Source organism: Canis lupus, chromosome 4, assembly GCF_003254725.2.
Source record: "Canis lupus dingo isolate Sandy chromosome 4, ASM325472v2, whole genome shotgun sequence".
NCBI classification, from domain to species: domain Eukaryota; kingdom Metazoa; phylum Chordata; class Mammalia; order Carnivora; family Canidae; genus Canis; species Canis lupus.
In genome coordinates this window covers 33,301,631-33,322,330 of record NC_064246.1, presented here as the reverse complement: position 1 = coordinate 33,322,330, position 20,700 = coordinate 33,301,631, and the positions used below count along the sequence as shown (strand labels likewise).

General features: G+C 41.8%; 1 protein-coding gene across 1 annotated transcript; it reads right to left on the bottom strand.

Moving 5' to 3' along the window:
• Positions 1 to 18,971: 18,971 nt before the first annotated feature.
• Positions 18,972 to 20,395, bottom strand: LOC112651615 (transforming protein RhoA-like). The gene is given in 2 exon segments (XM_035715430.2): positions 18,972 to 20,251; positions 20,253 to 20,395. Coding segments are annotated over 2 exon segments (579 nt in total). The 5' UTR covers positions 20,273 to 20,395; the 3' UTR covers positions 18,972 to 19,692.
• Between the last annotated feature and the right edge of the window lie 305 nt (positions 20,396 to 20,700).

Genomic DNA, 20,700 nt, shown 5'->3' with positions numbered 1-20,700 from the left:
TCTCAGCTCAAGTGTCATTTCCTCAAAGCGTCTTCCCTGACCACCCCCTCTACAGCACTCAACCCTCAGTCAGCCATGAGCATATTACCTTTTCAACGTTATTTTTCCATTCGTCTATTTGGTCAGTTGCTTGTTTTCTGTCTTGTGATTCCTACAAGCTTTGTAAGAGCAGGGAGCTTATCTGCTTTCACTGACCCCTGCGTGCAGTGTATACAGCATTTCCTGAGACATGCAGAGAACTCATAAACATCCACTGAACCGATGAAGTCAAAGCAGGGGCTCTAGCTGAGAACATCTCACAGTGGAGAGCGAGAGGCACCAACACTCTACTTCGGTGTGGGCTCCAGGCTTCAGTGATGCTTCACCTCAGCCTGTGATGATTGATTGCATACGGTCATCTGACCAGGTGAGGAATGTCCAGAGAACTGGTAAAAAATGTTATTTCTGGGTGTGTTGCTGAGGCTGCTTATGGAGGAGATTAGCACTTAAATCGGTAGATGGAGAAGAGACCACCCCCACCAAAGCAGGCAGGCACAATCCAATCTCAGGGCTTGAATAGAACAGTAGGTGGAGGGGGGAAAAATTGCTCTTTTTGCTTGAGCTGGGACGTACCTCTCCTCCTGCCCTCAGACACTAGCATTCCTGGTTGCCAAGCCCTCACGCTTGACCGAATGACATCAGCAGCTTCCCTGGTTCTCTAGTCTGCAGGTGGAAGATCCAGAGACTTCTTGGCCTCCATAATTGCATGAGCCAATTGTATTACATATATATACACACACACACACACATATATATGTGTACACATATATACAGTTTATACAAATATATACTTTTTACATATATATATTTAATAATATGGGTGTGTGTATATAATATTTTAGGAGTCTCCTATTGATTCTTTCTCTGGAGAACCCCAACTAACACAGGTCCATAGACAGGAGGTCTCGGCAGGTGGCTCAGAGCTCAGGGGTAAGAGCTGCTTTGCACAGAATTCACTTTGGTATGCCTCTACAATCTCTCAAAGTCTCTGATTAAGCAGTTGAGCAAGGGGAGAGGTTCCCACCCGATCAGATCATGCTGAGACCGTCTCATCCTGGACCCCTTAGAGGATATCCCCTGCACTTCACAGGGTAAGTCCAGAAGTGAACAGAAGAGCAGGAGGAAACCTTTCTTGGAAGGGAAGGTTGGAAGCAGAAAGAGCCAATTACATGTTTTCCCAGCCACGGAAACTGAAAGCACAAGTCTTGGGCATGTGCCACAAAACACCTTCTGTCTAGTTGGGGAGCCAGATCTGGGCTCAGCTATCAACTTCTGCTTAACATATATTTATTGAAAAAGAAAGAAAAAGATTTCTATCTCTAGGAAAAATAAAGTTTTTTGTTCTTTAGAAGAAACTAAAACAAAGTGACATTTTAAAACACGTAGGTAATCTAGATAAATACAAATATAAAAATGAAGTGCCATTTTCCCTCATCAAATTATAATAATTAAAGTAATTCTCCATACTGACTCAGGTGAGATAAAATGGCATGCTCCAACATAACTCTTAAGAGAATAAACTACTGTAGAAATTGTGGAAAGACATTAGGAATCTTAGAAATATTTACACCAGGTCTGCCCTTAATGTTTGTGTAAGCCATGTTTTGCAGAACCCCAAGGGGTACTGTGACCTTGCAAGAATTGCAATGCACATAGTGAGACAATTTTCCGGAAGATAGTAGTCAAGTGACCAAAGGAAGGGCTACCTCTTTTTCATGTGCACATGGTTGCTCCATCACCCACTGGCAAGGACGGTTTATATACATAGACACAGTGGCTCCATCTCTGCGGAATCTACACAAAGTAAAAAAAAAAAAATGCCCAATATGGAAAATGTTTTATTTACAAAGATGTTCATCACAGCATTATTCAAAAATTGTAAACAACCTAAATGCCCAATAGTAGAGAGATGATTAAATCAACTGCAGTGTACACAATTGAAATTTATGAACTGCTTATAATAACATGGGAAAAAGCTTCTGCTATCTTATCATTATAATTTTATACGAATGGATACAAAATTGTGTATACAGCATGATTACTACTATGTAAGGCAAACAAAAAATTTTAACAGCTATTCATAATAAAAATGCAGGACGGTAATAAGCCAACATATTAACAGTAGTTGTTTTGGAATGGTAGGTTTACTGGTGCTTATTTTTGCCTCCCTAATTTACTATATTTGACAAATATTTTAATGAGCATGTATTCATTTTATATTGAAATCTCCACCAATAACTATTTAGAAGCAAAGAAGAGTTAGAAATTAGAAGCAGAATCAAAACCTTTCGTAATTCTGTTTCCGAGACTTGAAGACATTAAAACACCTGATGTGGTATTTTAGTATTTGTAGATCTTTCAGTACCTGGGCCAAGGAAATTATTTTACACCACCTGCTCCAGGAACTCCCCATAGGAGCAGGAGCCAGGGACACAGGAAGCTCTAAAGAAGGAGAGAGACTGCAGATGACATGAAACTATATATAGAAAACCCTAAAAACTCCACCAAAAAAACTATCCAAATCGATAAATGAATTCAGTAAAGTTACAGGATACAAAATTAATACACAGAAATATACTGCATTTCTACTCACTAACAATGAAGTAGCAGGAAGAAAAATTAAGAAAATAATCCTATTTGTAATTGCACCAAACATAATAAAACACCTAGGAATAATTTAACCAAGAAGGTGAAAGACCTATATTCTAAAAACTATAAGGCATCAATAAAAGAAATTAAAGATGACACAAACAATGGAAAACCATACCCCTTGCATGGATTGGAAGAATTAGTATCACTAAAATACCCAAACTGTCCAATGCAATCTACGGATTTAATGCAATCCCTATTAAAACATCAATAGCATTTTTCACAGAACAAAAACAAGTAATTCTAAAATTAGTGTGGAGTTACTAAAGACCCTGAATAGACAAAACAATCTTAAGAAAAAAGAACAAAGCTGGTGGTATCAAAATCCTAGACTTCAAGATGTACCACAAAGCTGTAGTAATCAAAACAGTATGATACTGATACAAAAATAGACACATAGATCAATAGAACATGATAGTCCAGAAATAAACCCACGTTTTTATGGTCAATTAATCTCTGACAAAGAAGGCAAGAATATAACAATGGAGAAAAGACAGTCTTTTCAATAGATGCTGTTGGGAAAATTGGACAGCTATATGCAGAAGAATGAAACTAGACCAATTTCTTACACCACGTACAAAAATAAACTCAAAATGGATTAAGGACCTAAATGTGAGACTTGAAACCATAAAACTTCTGAAAGAATATGTAAGCTGTGATTGCTTGGTCATCATCCTTAGCAACATATTTATGGATATGTCTCCTCAGGCAAGGGAAACAAAAGCAAAAATGAACTATCGGGATTACACCAAAATAAAAGGCTTTTAAGCAGTGAAGGAAACCAGCAATAAGAAAAACAGCAACCTAGTGAATGGGAGAAGATATCTGCAAATGATACATCCAGGAAGGAGTCAATACCAAAAATATATCAAGAACCTATAGGACTCAACATCAAAAAAATAATCAGATTAAAAATGGACAGAGGATATTATGCTGAGTGAAATAAGTCAATCAGAGAAGGACAAACATTATATGGTCTCATTCATTTGGGGAATATAAAAAATAGTGAAAGGGAATAAAGGGGAAAGGAGAAAAATAAGTGGGAGATATCAGAAAGAGAGACAGAACATGAAAGACTCCTAAATCCGGGAAACAAACTAGGGGTGGTGGAAGGGGAGGTGGGTGGGGGTGGGGGTGACTGGGTGGCGGGCACAGAGGTGGGCACTTGACGGGATGAGCACTGGGTGTTATTCTGTATGTTGGCAAATTGAACACCAATAAAAAATAAATTTATTAAAAAAATAACCTCAAGCTCAAAAAAATAATAATAATAATAAAAATGGACAGAGGTGCTGAATAGAGATTTTTCCAAAGAAGACATACGCATGGCCCACAGGCATATTAAGAAGTGTTCAACCTCACTAGTCACCAGGAAGATGCAAAGCAAACCCATGGTTGGTACCGCCACTATGGAAAACAGTATGGAAGTGTCTCAAACAATTAAATATAGAAATATGATATTTCTAATACCCATATGATCCAATAATCCTACTTCTAGGTATCTATCAAAATTTGAAAATATATATGCACCCTCATGCTCATTGCAGCGTGCTACCCACAATAGTCAAACTATGAAAGCAGCCTAAGTATCCATCAATGAGTGAATGAAGATGATGCGGTCCACACACACAATGGAAAATACTACCACATTGTGCAAGAGAATGAAATCTTGCCATTTGCAACAACACGAATGGGCTTTGAGGGCAGGATGCTAAGTGAAGAAAGTCAGGCAGAGAAAGACAAGTGCTATATGATTTCATTTATATATGAAATCTGAAAGATAAAACATACGACAACAACAACAACAAGTTCATAGATATAGAGAACAGACTGGTGTTGCCGAGGAGGCCAGGAGAGATGAACGATGATGGTCAACAGGTACAAACTTCCAGCTATAAAATAAGTTGTGGGAATGTAAATGTTCTTCAGGGTGACCATAGTGAACACCGTACTGCATATGTGGAAGGGGCTAAGAGAGTAGGACTTAAAAGTCTTCATTTTGAGAAAAAGAAAGAAAAAAAATTTGTGACTATATAATGACAGATGTTAACTGGACTTATTGAGAAAGATTCCAGGTCATTATGTTGCACACCTGAAACTGACATAATGCTAATAACAACCATACCTCAGCCTCATCCCTCGGCCACCGTAACCCTGGCCCAGACACAGCATTGCAGGAAATGCCGTGAAGAGAGATGAACCAACACTCCAGAACGAGTTTTCCATGTTAACTCAGCCTGCGAGACAAATTATTCCCCATGTCTAAGCCCTGCTCTGTGCAGCTTCAGGTACAGCTTTCCTTATTAACCCCGTCCCCTTGGGTTCAACGAAGCATCAACTGCACCCAAGCCAAATGGCTGTACACCCCAGTGTGTGCTCAGTGTTGCAGTGTTGCAGAAGATGTGAGCACCACGCATGTGCCTGAATCCCTGTCACAGCCAAGCTCTGAGTCCCAAACACAGAGTGGTGGCCTTAAGAATAGTGTAAACCACTTCCCAGAGGGAACCCACTAGAGGTTCCTGCCCATGTTAAGCCATTGCTTGCCAGTTTAGGGGGCATCAGGTGGGGCCTTGAGCTCACTTCTAGACCAAGGTGGGATGCGCCCTGAGGGCCTCTCACACCTGCCTCACACCCCTTGCACTGCTTGGTATAAAATGACAGGCCGGTAATTGCTTCATTCGGGAAGGAATGGGAATTTGATGTGTGCAGTTGTAATTTAGGGTGCTATTCCAAGACTTGTGGTCAATGCACCAGTCATGGCTGAACACAAAGAAAGGTGGGCAGAGAGGGTGCTCTCCTCTGAGCTGGACGGTCACTGTGAGTGGACAGCACTAACCTCCTTCAGCCATGTTGCATGCTTGAGAGCCATGCGCCAAGGGACTGCCTGTCATGACACTTCCTCTAACTGTGCTTTCTCGTTCTTTCTTCTGCAGGCCACCAACCAAGATGATGTTGACTGTTTTACTTTAGCTAATGTGTATAACGAGATGCAACTGTATGAATATGCTTTTACAAATTCTACAAGCTGCCTACCATTCAAGCTCTGGATCTGCCTTCCCTGAGGGCCATTTCCTCCTCCATCAGTTGGGAATAATAACATAAAATTTGAGGCACGCCTTCTTGTGCTAGAGAGAGGGGAAGGTATGCAGCCATACAGGTACACTTATTTTATTTCTCTGTGCAGAGATTGCATTTTTTTTTTACCAGTTGAGGGACTGTGGCAACCCCGTACTGAGCAAGTCTATCAACCCCAGTTTTCCAACAGCATTTGCTCACTTTGTGACTCTGTGCCACCTTTTGGTAATTCTCACAATGCTTCAAGCTTTTGAGTTTGATGACTTTGAAAGATTGAAGACTTCCACAGAGAAAGAACCTGCAGATGTGGTGGAAACAACAATTGGACTAGAATGAGAAGTGGAGCCTGAAGATGACCTGAATTACTGCAATCTTATGATTAACTTGAACACATGAGGAGGTGCTGCTCATGGACGAGCAAAGCAAGTAGTCTCTTGAGATGGAATCCACTCCTGGTGAAGATGCTGTGAAGATTGTTGAAATGACAACAAGGATTTAGAATATTCTGTACACATAGTTGACAAAGCAGCAGAGCAAGGCTTGGGAGGATTTGCTCCAATTTTGAATGCAAAATTAACAAGACAGGAAACAACCAATGTTGGCGAGGATGTGGAGAAAGGGGAGGCCTCTTGCTTGTTAGTGAGAATGTGAACTGGTGCAGCCACTCTGGAAAACAGTGTGGAGGTTCCTCAAGAAGGTAAAAATAGAGCTTCCCTATGACCCAGCAATTGCACTAGTGGGTATTTACCCCAAAAATACAAAAATACAGATCCAAAGGGATCCATGGACCTCGATGTTCATAGCAGCATTATCTATGGTAGCCAAATTATGGAAACAGCCCAAGTGCCCATCCACTGATGAATGGATTAAGAAGGTGTGGTGTGTACATACAACAGAATATAACTCAGCCATAAAAAATAATGACTCCTGGCCATTTGCAATGACATGGATGGGTCTAGAGAGTGTAATGCTAAGTCAAATAAGTCAAAGACAAATATCGTATGATTTGACTCCTATGTAGAATTTCAGAAACTAAACAAGCGAACAAAGGGGAAAAAAATAGAAAGAGGCAAACCAAGAAATGGACTCTTAACTCCAGAGAACACACTGATGGATCCCAGAGGGGAGGGGGTGGGAGGTGGGGATGATGGAACACACTCATGATGAGCACCGGGTGTCCTATAGAAGTGTTGAAACCCTATATTGTACTCCTGCAACTAATATTATGAATATTACACTGGATGTTAACTAACTGGAATTAAAATTTAAAACAAGCAAACAAAACAAAGAGCATCCAGAGCATCTAATGTGAGGAGCAGGGTCTGAAAGTCAGCAAGCCCGCCCTCTGGTCAGCCTTACCCCAAAGATACAGATGTAGTGCAGCACCAGGACACCTGCACCCCGATGTTCATAGCAGCCATGTCCACAGTACCCAAACTGTGAGAGGAGCCACAATGTCCTTCAACAGATGACGGATAAAGAAGATGTGGTCTATATACACAACACAATTTTGAGAGAAGTTCTACTGTGGGTCAAATGCTATCAAAAACCACACTGCATGCTACAGAGAAATCATTTGCAAAAGCAAGAGTCAATCAATGTGGCAAACCTCGTTATTGTCTTGTTTTGAAAAATTGCCACATCTTCCCCAGCCCTCAGCAGCCACCACCCTGATCGGTCAGCAGCCACCAACGTGGAGGCAAGACCCTCCACCAGCAAAAAGATTATGACTCGCTGAAGGCTCAAATGATGGTTAGCATTCTTTAGCAATAAAGTATTTTTTAATTAAGGTGCATACATTGCTTTTTTAGACAGAACGCTCTAGCACACTAAGGAGGCTACAGTACAGTGTAAACATAACTTTCATATGCATAGGGAAGCCAATAATTCATTCGACTCCCTTTCTTGCAGTCTTGATGGTGGTGGTCTGGAACTGAACTTGCAGTACCTCTGAGGTGCCCCTGTAGAAAGTTACAGACCTGAAATAGTTGTTAATTGCCTTTTCTATGCCCGACACCATGCCAGGTGCTTTTATTAATCACTGCATACAACCCTCAGAAAGATGCCTGTGGAATAGGATTATTTCCATTTGCTGATGAGAAAATTGTAGCTGAAATATCTAACATTACTTATTCAAAATTACAGAGCTAATAAAAGGAATATTCAACCCTCCAGCCCAGAGCTCTCTGCCAAATGACTACACCAATAGCCCTTTTACCATACAGATGCACACATGCACGCATGCACACACACACATCCTGGCACACAGGGACACAAGCAGGTGTCCACTTAGAGGTACACACAGAGGGCAAAAATACAAACAGAAGTCTGTCTATCTGCTTTTGTATATACAAATCCATCTGCGTACACATTCTCTCTGGACTGAATGATGGGAACATAGAAGGCTGAAGCTCTTCGTCTCTTGAAGTATTCATATGGGGAAGGGGTTCCACACAGTCCCCCAATAACAGAAATCAAGCTGGGAAAGTGGGCAAAGCAGGCCTTTTATCTGCACTGCCTTGGACTCTTGGCTCCCTGAGCTAACGGTTGGCACGTGACTCCCAAGGAGGCTTTGAACATCTGCCTGCTTGAAGGCAGCAGCTAGATTGTGGCCAAAGCCTTGTTCAGGGTTCTGTGTTTTTCATTCTCCAGTGTCTTAGAACGTAATGCCTGTCTGCAATGGGAGTATGCTTGACCTTCTGAGTAAGAACACTGATTAAGGTCGGACGTGGGGGTGGAACACAAGAGCAGCACTTGGCCTTCAGACACCTTTAGCCTGGCACCGAGGGGACACTCAGTAGGGGTTTACTGAGCGGCTGACCAATTGACTCGCCAACAAGGAAAATCAGCAGCTCTAGCAGCAAACTCACTTCTGTGGGTAGAGACGGTTTATATATCTCAAACCTGCTCCTCTTCAGAAGAAAACATTTGCAACTAATTTATCCTTAAACATATCATCTTCCCTAAGGATAGGCAAGAGGCTCTGGCTCAGCAGCCTGGTTGGCTCTCTAGCTTTCCAGATGGCATGGGCATCCTTGAGCTAGATCCACCCGGTAAATTCCACCAACCCACACAGGCACCATTCTCCAGAAGCTGACTACAAACATTGGTACCCACTCAAGGCAAGGTATTGGTCTGCTCACCTCATGATGCTCCTACCTTTCTCATCCTCAGACTGCTGACTCCTCTGTACTGTATCACATCCAGCTCTTTCCATCTGGCTGCCCTTCTAATATCCTTTAGGCTTTATGGATTTGGCTTCTGCTCACATTCTGACTCTTTCTCTTGTTTTGTTTGACATCACTTGGAGCATGTTGAGAAACCCCTAGCTCAGTCATGACCTCCTCAAAATCTCACTAAAAAAGGCTCCCTTTCTGTTCCCAACCTGAATCTCAGTCCTCTGAACACAGTACAGGCTAAGGGAAGAGACCACACACTCCAACACACACACGAGCACCAAGAGAGAGTCTTCTAAGGATCCCAATCGTAAAGGGAAAGCACTTTCCCATTACTTGGCAGCTGTACTGCACTGTGATGTCTCCAATTTAAATGTCAGTACAATTTGCCCTTATAAAAACACAGCTCCCTCCCCCCTCCTTCACCAGGGACTGCATCTGTAACCACGGTAACAAAACCCAGGTGCAGCAGCACAACTAGTGTTTCTATGAGGATAGAGAGCAGAGAGGGCAAAAGGGAAGAGGTTCTGACATGCATGCATCCTGGGGTCTGTCCAGAATCTACCTCTGTCCTCACTGCATCCTGCACAGGAGAGACTAAGAACACTCCCACCTATTTTACAAGTAAAACAATCTCTTGCCAGTAGTAATACTCTTCTACCAATTTTTCCACCTAATGTCAAAACCTCTATTCCATCGAGTTATTTTACCTAAAAGAAATCATTTCAGGAACGAAACAGTTAAGTCCATTGTTTGACTTGCTTAAAGCCAGAAGGTCTCTCTGGGCGACAGAACCCTAGTGCTTTTCCAGTTGAGTAAGATACTTTGCTCTCTCACTCTCCTCTCTCATGCTCTCTTCTCTCTCTCTCTCTCTCTCTCTCTCTCTCTCTTCCTTGCACACACCCTGATGCATACACAGGCAGAGGGAAGGGGAAGAAGGAGAAGATGCTAAGAATTCCTGTTCTTTGATCACTGGATATGGCACTTGCACTTTAAAAATAACTTAATACTAGCTTCATCTATGCTTTTGCATGTATGTTAAACAATAAGCATCTATGTATAGGTGCACATCTTTGCATAACTACGTGTGTGTGTGTGTGTGCAATGAAGTTTAATGACTTGCCTAACTTGCAATAAATGGCAGAGGTAAGCATGCTCAAGGTTTATGGTTCCAAAGCTTTCATCACACTGTGCTGTCTCCCAAGTAGAATTTTAAGAACTACACAAAGGCAATCAATCAATCAACCAATCAATCAATCAACCTAAATTAAATTTGGCTGGCATACAAAATACCCACAACCTAGGAAGAACAAATAAGGAGCCACCCCACTTAGCTTAGCTTAGTCATGGTAAGTGCTTTGACCCACTTACCCCACTTTCCACAATGGATGGAAAATTGACAAAGACAATAAGACTGAACAACACTTAATACTAACCATAGAGGTGGCTATATTTATGTGGATAAATACCAACCAGACCATAAAAGACATCTATAGAGCCTTCCATCCAGTGACATCATTATACATATTCTTCTCAACTCCACATGTAACAATCTCAAGGGTAGACTATATTTTAGGTGATAAAACAAGTCTTAATAAATTTAAAAGTACTGAAATCACACAAACCATGTTCTTCAAATGCAATGGAATGTGATTAGAAACCAACATAGAAACTTGGGAAATGCACAAATAATAGAAATTTCATAAAACACCACTAAATAATCAATGATCAGAGAAGAAATCAACACAGAAATATTTTTTTGTTTTTGTTTTTTGAAAAAAATATTTTTTTATTTTTTTATAATAAATTTATTTTTTATTGGTGTTCAATTTGCCAACATACAGATAACACCCAGTGCTCATCCCGTCAAGTGTCCCCCTCAGTGCCCATCACCCAGTCACCCCCACCCCCCACCCTCCTCCCCTTCAACCACCCCTAGTCCTTTTCCCAGAGTTAGGAGTCTTCATGTTCTATCTCCATTTCTGATATTTCCTACCCATTTATTCTCCCTTCCCTTCTATTCCCTTTCACTATTATTTATATTCCCCAAATGAATGAGACCATATAGTGTTTGTCCTTCTCCGATTGACTTATTTCACTCAGCATAATACCCTCCAGTTCCATCCACGTTGAAGCAAATGGTGGGTATTTGTCATTTCTAATGGCTGAGGAATATTTCATTGTATACATAAACCACATCTTCTTTATCCATTCATCTTTCAATGGACAACACAGAAATTGGAAGATAGTTTGGAATGAATGAAACTGAAATACAACATACCAAACCAAATGAAATGTAGTAAAAGTAGACTTCAGAGGAAAACTGAGAGCTGTAAATATATATATATATTTAAAAATAAGAATGATATCAAATCCATAAACTGAAGTTCCACCTCAACAAAGTAGAAGAAAAGCAAAACTTGAAAACAAACCAAACAAGTAGAATGAAGCAAAATAAAGATCAGAAAAAATAAATGAGATAAAACAGGAAAAAGAATTATAGGAAGTCAATGAAACCAAAAATTAGTTCCTTGGAAACATCAACAAAATTGATTAACTTTTAACTAGAATAAACAAGAAAAAAAAGAGAGAAGATTCAAATTATTAAAATCAGAAATTAAAGAGAGGATATTACTACTAACTCTATGGAAATCAAAAGGATTAAAAGGGAATAACCATGAAAAATTATGTGCCAATAAACATAACATAGATGAAGCTGATTCAAGAAGAAACAGCATATTTCAATATACATATAACTAGTAAATAAATTAGTAATAAAAAAAAATCCCATGAAGAAAAAGCCCAGGACCAGATAGCTTGATTGATGAATTCTCCCAAACTTTTAAGAGATGATTCAAATAAATCTTTAACGAACTCTTTGAAAAAATATGAGGAGGAAAATTTCCCTTCTTATTCTAGGAGACTAGTATTAGTATTACCCTGATGCTAAACCAGGCATATATATCACAAGTAAAAAAAACTACAGGCAAATATCCCTTATATAAGTTCAAAAATCCTCAACACACTACCAAATTGAACCAGCAGAACACTGAAATGACTATATACCATGAGCAACTGGGATTTATCCAAGGAATGCAAGATTGATTAATATATGAAAATCAATCAAAATAGTAAATCATATTAATATCCTAATACAATAAGGACAAAAAAAACCATAGACTATCTCTATAGACTCCAAAAAGGCATTTGACAAAACTTGATACTGTTTCATGATTTAAAACAACAACAGGGGAAGGCCCAGGTGGCTCAGCGGCTTAGTGCCGCATTGGGCCCTGGGTGTGGTCCTGGGGACCCAGGATCGAGTTCCGCGTCGGGCTCCCTGCGAGGAGCCTGCTTCTCCCTCTGCCTGTGTCTCTGCCTCTCTCTGTGTGTCTCTCATGAATAAATAAATAAAATCTTTAAAAAATAAAAAATAAAAAAATAAAAACAACAAAAAAACACTCAACAATGAACAGAATTCTTTAACCTGACAAAGAGCTTATATATATATATATATATATATATATATATACCTCTCAAATAGTTACATTATACATAAAGATGGAAACCTGAAAGCTTTGCTTGTAAAGGTCAGGATCAAGACAAGTACATTTGCTTTCATCATTTCTATCCACCATTGCACTGGAGATTTTAGGCACGACAACTGATCAAGAAAAAGAAATAAAAGGCATCCAGTTTGGAAAAGAAGAAGTATGGGTGCGTGGGTGGCTCAGTCAGTAAGCATCAGGTCATGATCCTGGGGTCCCAGGATTAAGTCCCCCATCAGTCTCCCTGCTCAGCGGGGAGTCTGCTTCTCCCTTTCAGTCTGCTCCTCCCCCAGTCATGCTTACTCTCTCACTCACTCTCTCTCTCTTAAATAAAATCTTTAAAAAGAAAAAGTAAAATCATCTCTATTTTCAGATGGTATTATCTTGCATATGGAAAATCCTAAGGAACTGACAAAAAACTATTAGACCTAATAAATGAGTTCAGAAAGGTTGCAAGATAAAAAAAAATCAATATAAAAGATCAATATAAAAATCCATTGCATTTCTATACACTAACAATGAATAATCCAAAAATGAAATTAAGAAAGCAATTCAATTTACAGTAGTATCAAAATGAATAAAATACTTAAGAATAAATTTATCAAAAAAGGCAAACTGTGAAACTTAAAATCTATAAAACATTTACAAAAAAAAGTAAAGACCTGTATCAGACCTGTATCTGTGTTCATGTACTGGAAGACCTAACATTCTTAAGATGCCAATACTCTCCAAAAGCATCACAGATTCAATATAATTCCTATCAAAATGTTAGTGGCCTTTTATCTCCCCAGAAATTGACATACAGATCCAAAATTCATAGTGAAATGCAAGGGAACCAGAATAGCAAATCAGTCTTGAAAACGAAAGATAAAAACTAGAACTTGCATTTCCTAATTTCAAAACTTAGTACAAAGCTAAAGAAATAAAGATTGTGTAGTACTGGCATAAGGATAGAAAAATACATTGATGGAATAGAATTCAGAATCCATAAATAAACCAGTATATTTATAGTCAACCAATTTTTGCTGAATGAATTCAAGGCAATTCAATTGGGAAAGAATAGACTCTGCAAAAAAAAAAATGGGACTGAGACGATTGGAAATCCACATGTAAAAGGGTGATGTTGAAGCCCTACCTCATGCCATAAACAAAATACAACTTAAAATACATCGAAGACCTAAAAGGATTAAAACTATAAAACTCAAAAAAACCCTATAAAACTCTTAAAACATAGGGGTATCTTATCGATATGACCTTGGAATAGGCAGTAGTTTCTTATATATACTTTTAAAAGTACAAGCAACAAAACAAAAATTAGATCAATTCAGCTTAAAAAAAAAGATAAATTCAGCTTCATCAAAATTAATAACTATTGTGCATCAAAAGACAGCATCAAGGAAGTGAAAAGACAGCCCACAGAATGAAAAAAATCATTTGCAAAATATATCTGAGAGAAATCTAGTATCCAAAATACAGAAGGAACACTTAAAACTCAACAATAAAAAGACTAACAATCCAATTAAAAAGTCGGTAAAAAATGTGAACATTGTTCCAAAGAGAACATGTAAGTGGCCAATTAGCACATGTAAAGATACACAACATCATTAATCATTTAAGAATATGCAAATCCAAACCACAAGATGCCACTTTATACCCCTGAGGACGGATATAATCAAAAGGACAAGTGTTGGCAAGGGTGTGGATAAATTGAAATCCTCATTCATCGCTAGTAGTCATGTAAAATGGTACAGTCCCTTTAGAAAACAGTCTGATAGCTCCTCAAAAAAGTAAGCATAAAGTTACCATATGACTCAGCAATTCTACTTTTAGATATCACTCAAGATAAATGAAAACATATATCCACAAATAAACCTACGTGAACGTTCATAACAGCATTACTCACAATAACCACGACGTAGGAACAACTCAAATGTCTATCAACTGACGTATGAAGAAATAAATGTTGTATATGCTTACAATGACATGAGATCCAGACATAAAAAAAAAAACAACTGATACTTATTACAAGGATGAACCTTGAAAACATTATACTAAACTCAAGAAGCCAGATCCAAAAAAAAAAAGAAAAAAAGAAAAGCCACATTTTGTATGGTAATATTTATGAGAAATGTTCCTAACAAGCAAATCCCTAGAGCCAGAAAGTAGATAAATGGTTCCCAGAGGTTAAGGGCAGTAAGGAATGGAGGGTAACTACTAATAGATATGAAGATTCTTTTCGGGGTGGGGGTGATAGAAATTTTCAAAAAGTAGATAGTGGCGATGGTTGCATACCCTTGGGAATCTACTAAAAAGTCATAAATTGCACATGTCAAAATATAAACTTCATGGTAAGTCACCTTTCTCTCAACTTAAAGAAAAAAAAGAATACATTAAATAACCTAAATCTAATCACAGGGAAATATTAGACAAATGCAAAATTAGAAATGCTTTATTTTTGTAAGGGAAGGAATGTATTCTTCAAAGATGTCAACGTCATGAAACGCTGTGGATTAAAGAATGATGAGCAAGCATAACAACTAAACGCAATACCTGATACTAGACTGGATCCTGTACGCCAGGGAAAACGCTTTCAAGGATAGTAGGTTGGGCATCTGGGTGGCTCAGCGGCTGAGCCTCTGCCTTCGGTTCAGGTCATGACCCCGGGGTCCTGGGATCGAGTCCTGCATCGGGGTCCCCGCATGGAGCCTGCTTCTCCCTCTGCCTGTGTCTCTGCCTCTCTCTCGGTGTGTCTCTCATGAATAAATAAATAAAATCTTGAAGAAGGGAAAGAAGGAAGGAAGGAAGGAAGGAAGGAAGGAAGGAAGGAAGGAAGGAAGGAAGGAAGGAAGGCACATTAAATCAACTCCTTAATTGGAATGAGGGTGATGGATCAGATGAAATACTTACATCAATGTCGGTATCTGAAGCGGACAACTGTGTTGTAATCATTCGAGAGAATCTCCTTACTCTGGAAGTACATACTGAATCGAGGAGAGAGCGAGAGAAGCATTTCTTTATCTAACCATCAATAGAATGAGACCATGCAGGCGATACAGCACGGAGGGCAAAAAGCTAAGAGATGGAAGTAGCAGAGGGCATCCTGTACTCTCACACTTACTCTCATTTTAACAGCCTTTCTGTAGGTTTGAACTTCTTTCCAAATAAAAAGTGTTCAGAAAGGAGCGAGCACAGAGAGCACAGAGACTGTGCTCTGTGGGAAGAGCAAGCCGCCATCGGCTTCTCTGGTTAGAGACCTTCTGGGCTGCAGAAACACGCAGGCTCCGAGGTTCTTGCCAGAAAGTGCTCCCTAAAGTGCGGGCGGAGAAGAGTTTGCCAACTGTCACCTAGATGAGTCGGAACAGCTGCGGGTGGGAGAGAAGACCACGGTGGCTCAGCGGCAGCATCGCCACCCACAACAGAGGGAACATGCAAGTGTTCCCCTCCCGCCCGGGGCAACTGGATGTCTTGGGAAATGCAAATAAATAAATAAATAAATAAATAAATAAATAAATAAATAAATAAATAAAAATAATCCTAAGTCACTGTGAAGGATTCTGAACGAGAGGGTAGACCGGCAAGCTGGCAAGAGTCCCCAGGAGGCTCCTTCACGGATGGAGGGACTGACAGCACTGCAGCCCTGCAGTCCCAATCCCCAGTCCCTCCTCCCCGCCCCCTCCCCGTCATCTTGGGGACCTCTGGCACCTGTGGGGCACAGCGCCAGGCCCGGCCAGGGTCCCTCTACTCCTCTGTATTGAGCAGCTCCGGTGATAAGGCCCAACTTCAAGCCTAGGTTCCTGAACTCCACTGCTCAGATTTAGTGAGTCCAAAATTCAAACTTCTGCTTTCCACCAACCCCCGAGATGATCCCTGTTTCTCCTGCAGCCTTTCCCACTTCAGTAAATGACAGACCCATCCTCCCAGTGACGAGTGGAGTCCTCTGGAGTCCCTCCTTGCTTGTTCATCTCAGATGCTACCCAGACATAACCCTACTGTCCTTACTTTCTGTAGACCCAGAAGAGGACTACTGCTCACCCGCCTTCCTAGTCTGAACCACCACCATGTGTCACCTACATCACCACCATCGTCCGCCGACGGGTCTCCCCACTTGCAACCTTGACCATCACTTGTCTACTCACAGCCGGAGAGGTCACGGCAAGATTCAAGTCAGATCACATCCTTCACCCACATGCACCTCCCCAGGGGCCTCCCCACCTCCCAAAGCACAATCTAACATCCCTGCCGTGACTGAGGCCTACCATGACTGTCCCCGCCTCCAAACGCCTTCCTGCCCCTACACCTGCTTTTCTCCATTTCACTTCTCTCCGCAGCCACGCAGGGTGGTTCCGGCTCCTGGGAGATTGGTCTCCTGCGCTCTGACGTCCCTCCCCGCATCTCCCTACAGCTCGCTCCCTTACTTCCCTTAGGTCTCTTCTCACACGTCGCACTGCCAAAAAGCCCTTTGGTGTCTGCACTAGCAAACCCGTCCCCAGAAATCCTATTCTTCTTCCTGCTTTACTTCTCTCCACAGCCCCGATTATACTCAGATGTGTTATATTTCTATTAATATATTTTGCCTTGCCTGCTTGAACATAAGGTCCCCGAAAGGAGGAGCATTATTGCCCTGATTCATACCCAAAGCCCAGAACCGTTCTTGGCACAACTTAAGAACACAGTGGATAAAGGCTGAATAAATGGTAACTCTGGCCTTGATGCTGGGACCCGGGCAGACCCAGAGGCAGCGTGACCATCGGGGAGGCAGAGCAATGCCACGAGGGGTCAATGAGCAGGCACGGCCCCCACCCAACACCGATGGGTGAGCAGAGTCAGGCCTGAGCAGGGCAGAGAGGCTTCCCTGTATATGGGCAGGAGGCTTGGATTTACATTGATCTCAACTTCTTACTATCTGAAGATGAGATTATTTGAATATCCGAACAGCCCAGAAAGGCTGCAGGCCTTCCCTCGATAGGACCCCTCGGCAGGGAAGGCAGTCGGCCAAACAGCTTCAAGGGCACGGGGGCGGGGGAGCCCGAAAGCAATTTCGTATGCTCCCTGCCTACTGCAGTCCACTTAATAAACCAGGTGCCCTTCCTCCCCGCCGGTGCCGGAGATGGTGTGGAGGCAAGTGTCGCGACCAGATCAGAGCACAAGCAGGTCCCCGCTGGCATGGCAACGTCCCTTCCCTTAACAAGGCCCACAGCAGCTTGCACAGTGTGAAATAAAGCCACGTGTGTCCTCTGAGTCCATAGGGGCAGGTGCCTCTCCCATCCCGCATTCAAGGCAAAGCCAGGATTTGCCAACAAAGCCCCGGGTCTATCTTGAGCCTCCATGAGCTGCAGGCAGTTACTGGGGCTTTGATTAAAGCATGATAGCCTTGAAAGCGCCCTAGAGAGGAAGGGCTGATCATCTAAAAAAAGCACGCTCCGCGTGTGTGAGAAGAAAGGACGGCATGAGGAGCGGGTATGCAGGTGGGAACCAGCAGCGCGGACGAGGACACTCAAGCAGCAGCACACAGCCGTGAAAGAAAAGGGATGTTAGGAGTTACAGGGAGCCAAGGAGGGCCTGACCCAAAGCGCACCTTTGGGGATCAGAATCCTTTCATCCAACCGAGATGACTGTACGCCCTGCACAGCTCCAGTGAGCTTGCCCTTTACATCTTCACCAAAGTCACTAAAAAGTGTGACTGCAGGATAGCCGCAGCCAGAGGGTGTGCAAAGCCCTGGGAAGCCTTCCTTCAAGCTGACCTCAATCAGTTAATGTCAACCATGAGGAGTGGAGAGTCAGCGCAGTCCCCTTCCCATCCTGGCTCCAACAGGTATTTTTCAATTTTGTCCATTGGGAAACCCCTAGGAGGCCCAACCAAAGGTCTTCATTAAACCAAACAAAGTATTTTTGCTGCTGGGCACTGAACTTCAGAAAACCTCCTCGGTGACACAAACTCTCCACCAACACACACACAATGTGTATCCCATAGTCACGCCATCATTCAGAGGGAACAACCCACACTTACGTAATAAAGGATTCATGTCCTTCATGCTGCTTGTCACGACATGACAACACAACAACACGCCAGCCAGTATTCCAAGAGCTTTATTATAAAATCATTTCATTCTTTTTTTTTATTTATTTATTTTTTTTTTTAGAAAACTGCCTTTATTCTATTAGTAGTTGGAAAAATTAACTGGTACAGAAAAAAAGTTTAGTCAGCTGGAGAGAAGAAATTGAGTGCCACCCAAGAGAACTGGTGGCTCCTCTGGTAGGGAACCTGGATACAGTGAGGAAAAAGCACTGTGAACTAGAGCCAGACCCTGCAGTCCAAGTGAGAGGTTATGCCACCTTTTGAAGTGTCTGAGTGTCTCAGGCATGAAACCAAATTCTTATTTATTTAGCCCAGCTCTGGGGAAGGGTACTGGGATATGTGGGGTTGAAAACAGGTGAAACGGGCCATCTTTTATCAGAGAAACTGACAAAACGGGAATTTTAAAAGTGAATTTTCCATCTGACTTTATTTTCAAATACACTTTCTTTTTTAAAAAAACCAATACACTTTCTGCAGGGATGACAAATATCAGTATTAGGAAATCCAATTATACAAAAAATACTACATCTAGTCTGGGGTAGATTTATTTTTTGGTAACATACATTAAGTGGCACTAATTACACAGTAACTATAAGGTAACTAACATGAAACCACAGAACTGTAACTCTGCCACAGCTGCATGGACTTGAGCCTTTCTGGATAAGCACATTTTCAAAAAACTGGATGACCATCACAGAGCTATGCCAATAAAATCTGTTAAGGAGTAAAGCTCTGAAGTAGGGACTCACCAGAGTACCTTGCAGCTGACAGATGACAGGCAGGACATGTTAGTTATAAAGTAGTTACAGCCTAATTCACAAAAGTTACCAACTGTTTCTCTTTCTAGAAAGAAGCAAGAAGTTAAGAAATTCCTTGAATTAGCGCCTGGTGTGTCAGGTGGGAGTGCAGAGGAGGGCTGTTAGAGCAGTGTCAGGAGGACCTCGGTGGTCAGGTGGGTTGGACATCATTAATAATCATGGTTGGCTTCTAAATACTGGTAGCAAGATGACTTTTGATTTGTAATCTTAGGTAAATTATAGATAAATGAAAAAGGCCAGTAATCATACACTAAGATTAATAAACAGCACTTCAAGATTAACCGCACGAGGGCTGTGCTTGCAGCAGGGTTTCACAAGACAAGGCACCCAGATTTTTTCTTCCCACGTCTGGCTTGCAGAGCAGCTCTCGTGGCCATTTCAAAAACCTCCCTCACTCCATCTTTGGTCTTTGCTGAACACTCCATGTACCCAAAAGCACCAATCCTGTTTGCCATATCTCTGCCTTCTTCCGGTTTCACCGGCTCCTGCTTCATCTTGGCTAGCTCCCGCCTTGTGTGCTCATCATTCCGAAGATCCTTCTTGTTCCCAACCGGGATGATGGGCACGTTGGGACAGAAGTGCTTGACTTCTGGGGTCCATTTTTCTGGGATGTCTTCTAAGCTATCAGGGCTGTCAATAGAGAAACACATCAGTATAACATCAGTGTCTGGATAGGAGAGAGGCCTCAAGCGATCATAATCTTCCTGCCCAGCTGCATCCCACAAAGCCAACTCTACCTGCTTTCCATCAACTTCAATATCTGCCACATAGTTCTCAAACACTGTGGGTTCATACACCTCTGGGAACTGGTCCTTGCTAAAGTCGATGAGCAAACAAGTCTTACCACAGGCTCCATCACCAACAATCACGTTTCTTCCGGATGGCAGTCATGCTTACGAATGTGCTGCAAGCCCCACGGGCTGTGTGGCAGAAGTTCTACAAGTGCCTTTAACTTCTCAGATGTAGGCACTCAGGCGACAACTCGCAGTCCGGCCTCTCTGCGCCGAGTGGCCTGTCCGCGAGTTGGAGACTGGGGCGGGTGGCTGAGAAGACCGCGGCCAACTAACAAGAGAACCCACGGACGACGGCGGGCGGCGGGCGGGGAGCCTCATTTCATTCTTATAACATCTCTCGGTGCAGAATGGTTAAGTGACCTTCCCAAAGTCAAACAGTTAGTCAACAGCACAACAGGGTTTCAAACTCCAGCCATCTGGCTGCTAAGTCAATGGCTTTATTTTATTTTTTTTAAAGATTTTATTTATTTATTCATGAGAGATGCAGACAGAGAGGCAGAGACACAGGCAGAGGGAGAAGCAGGC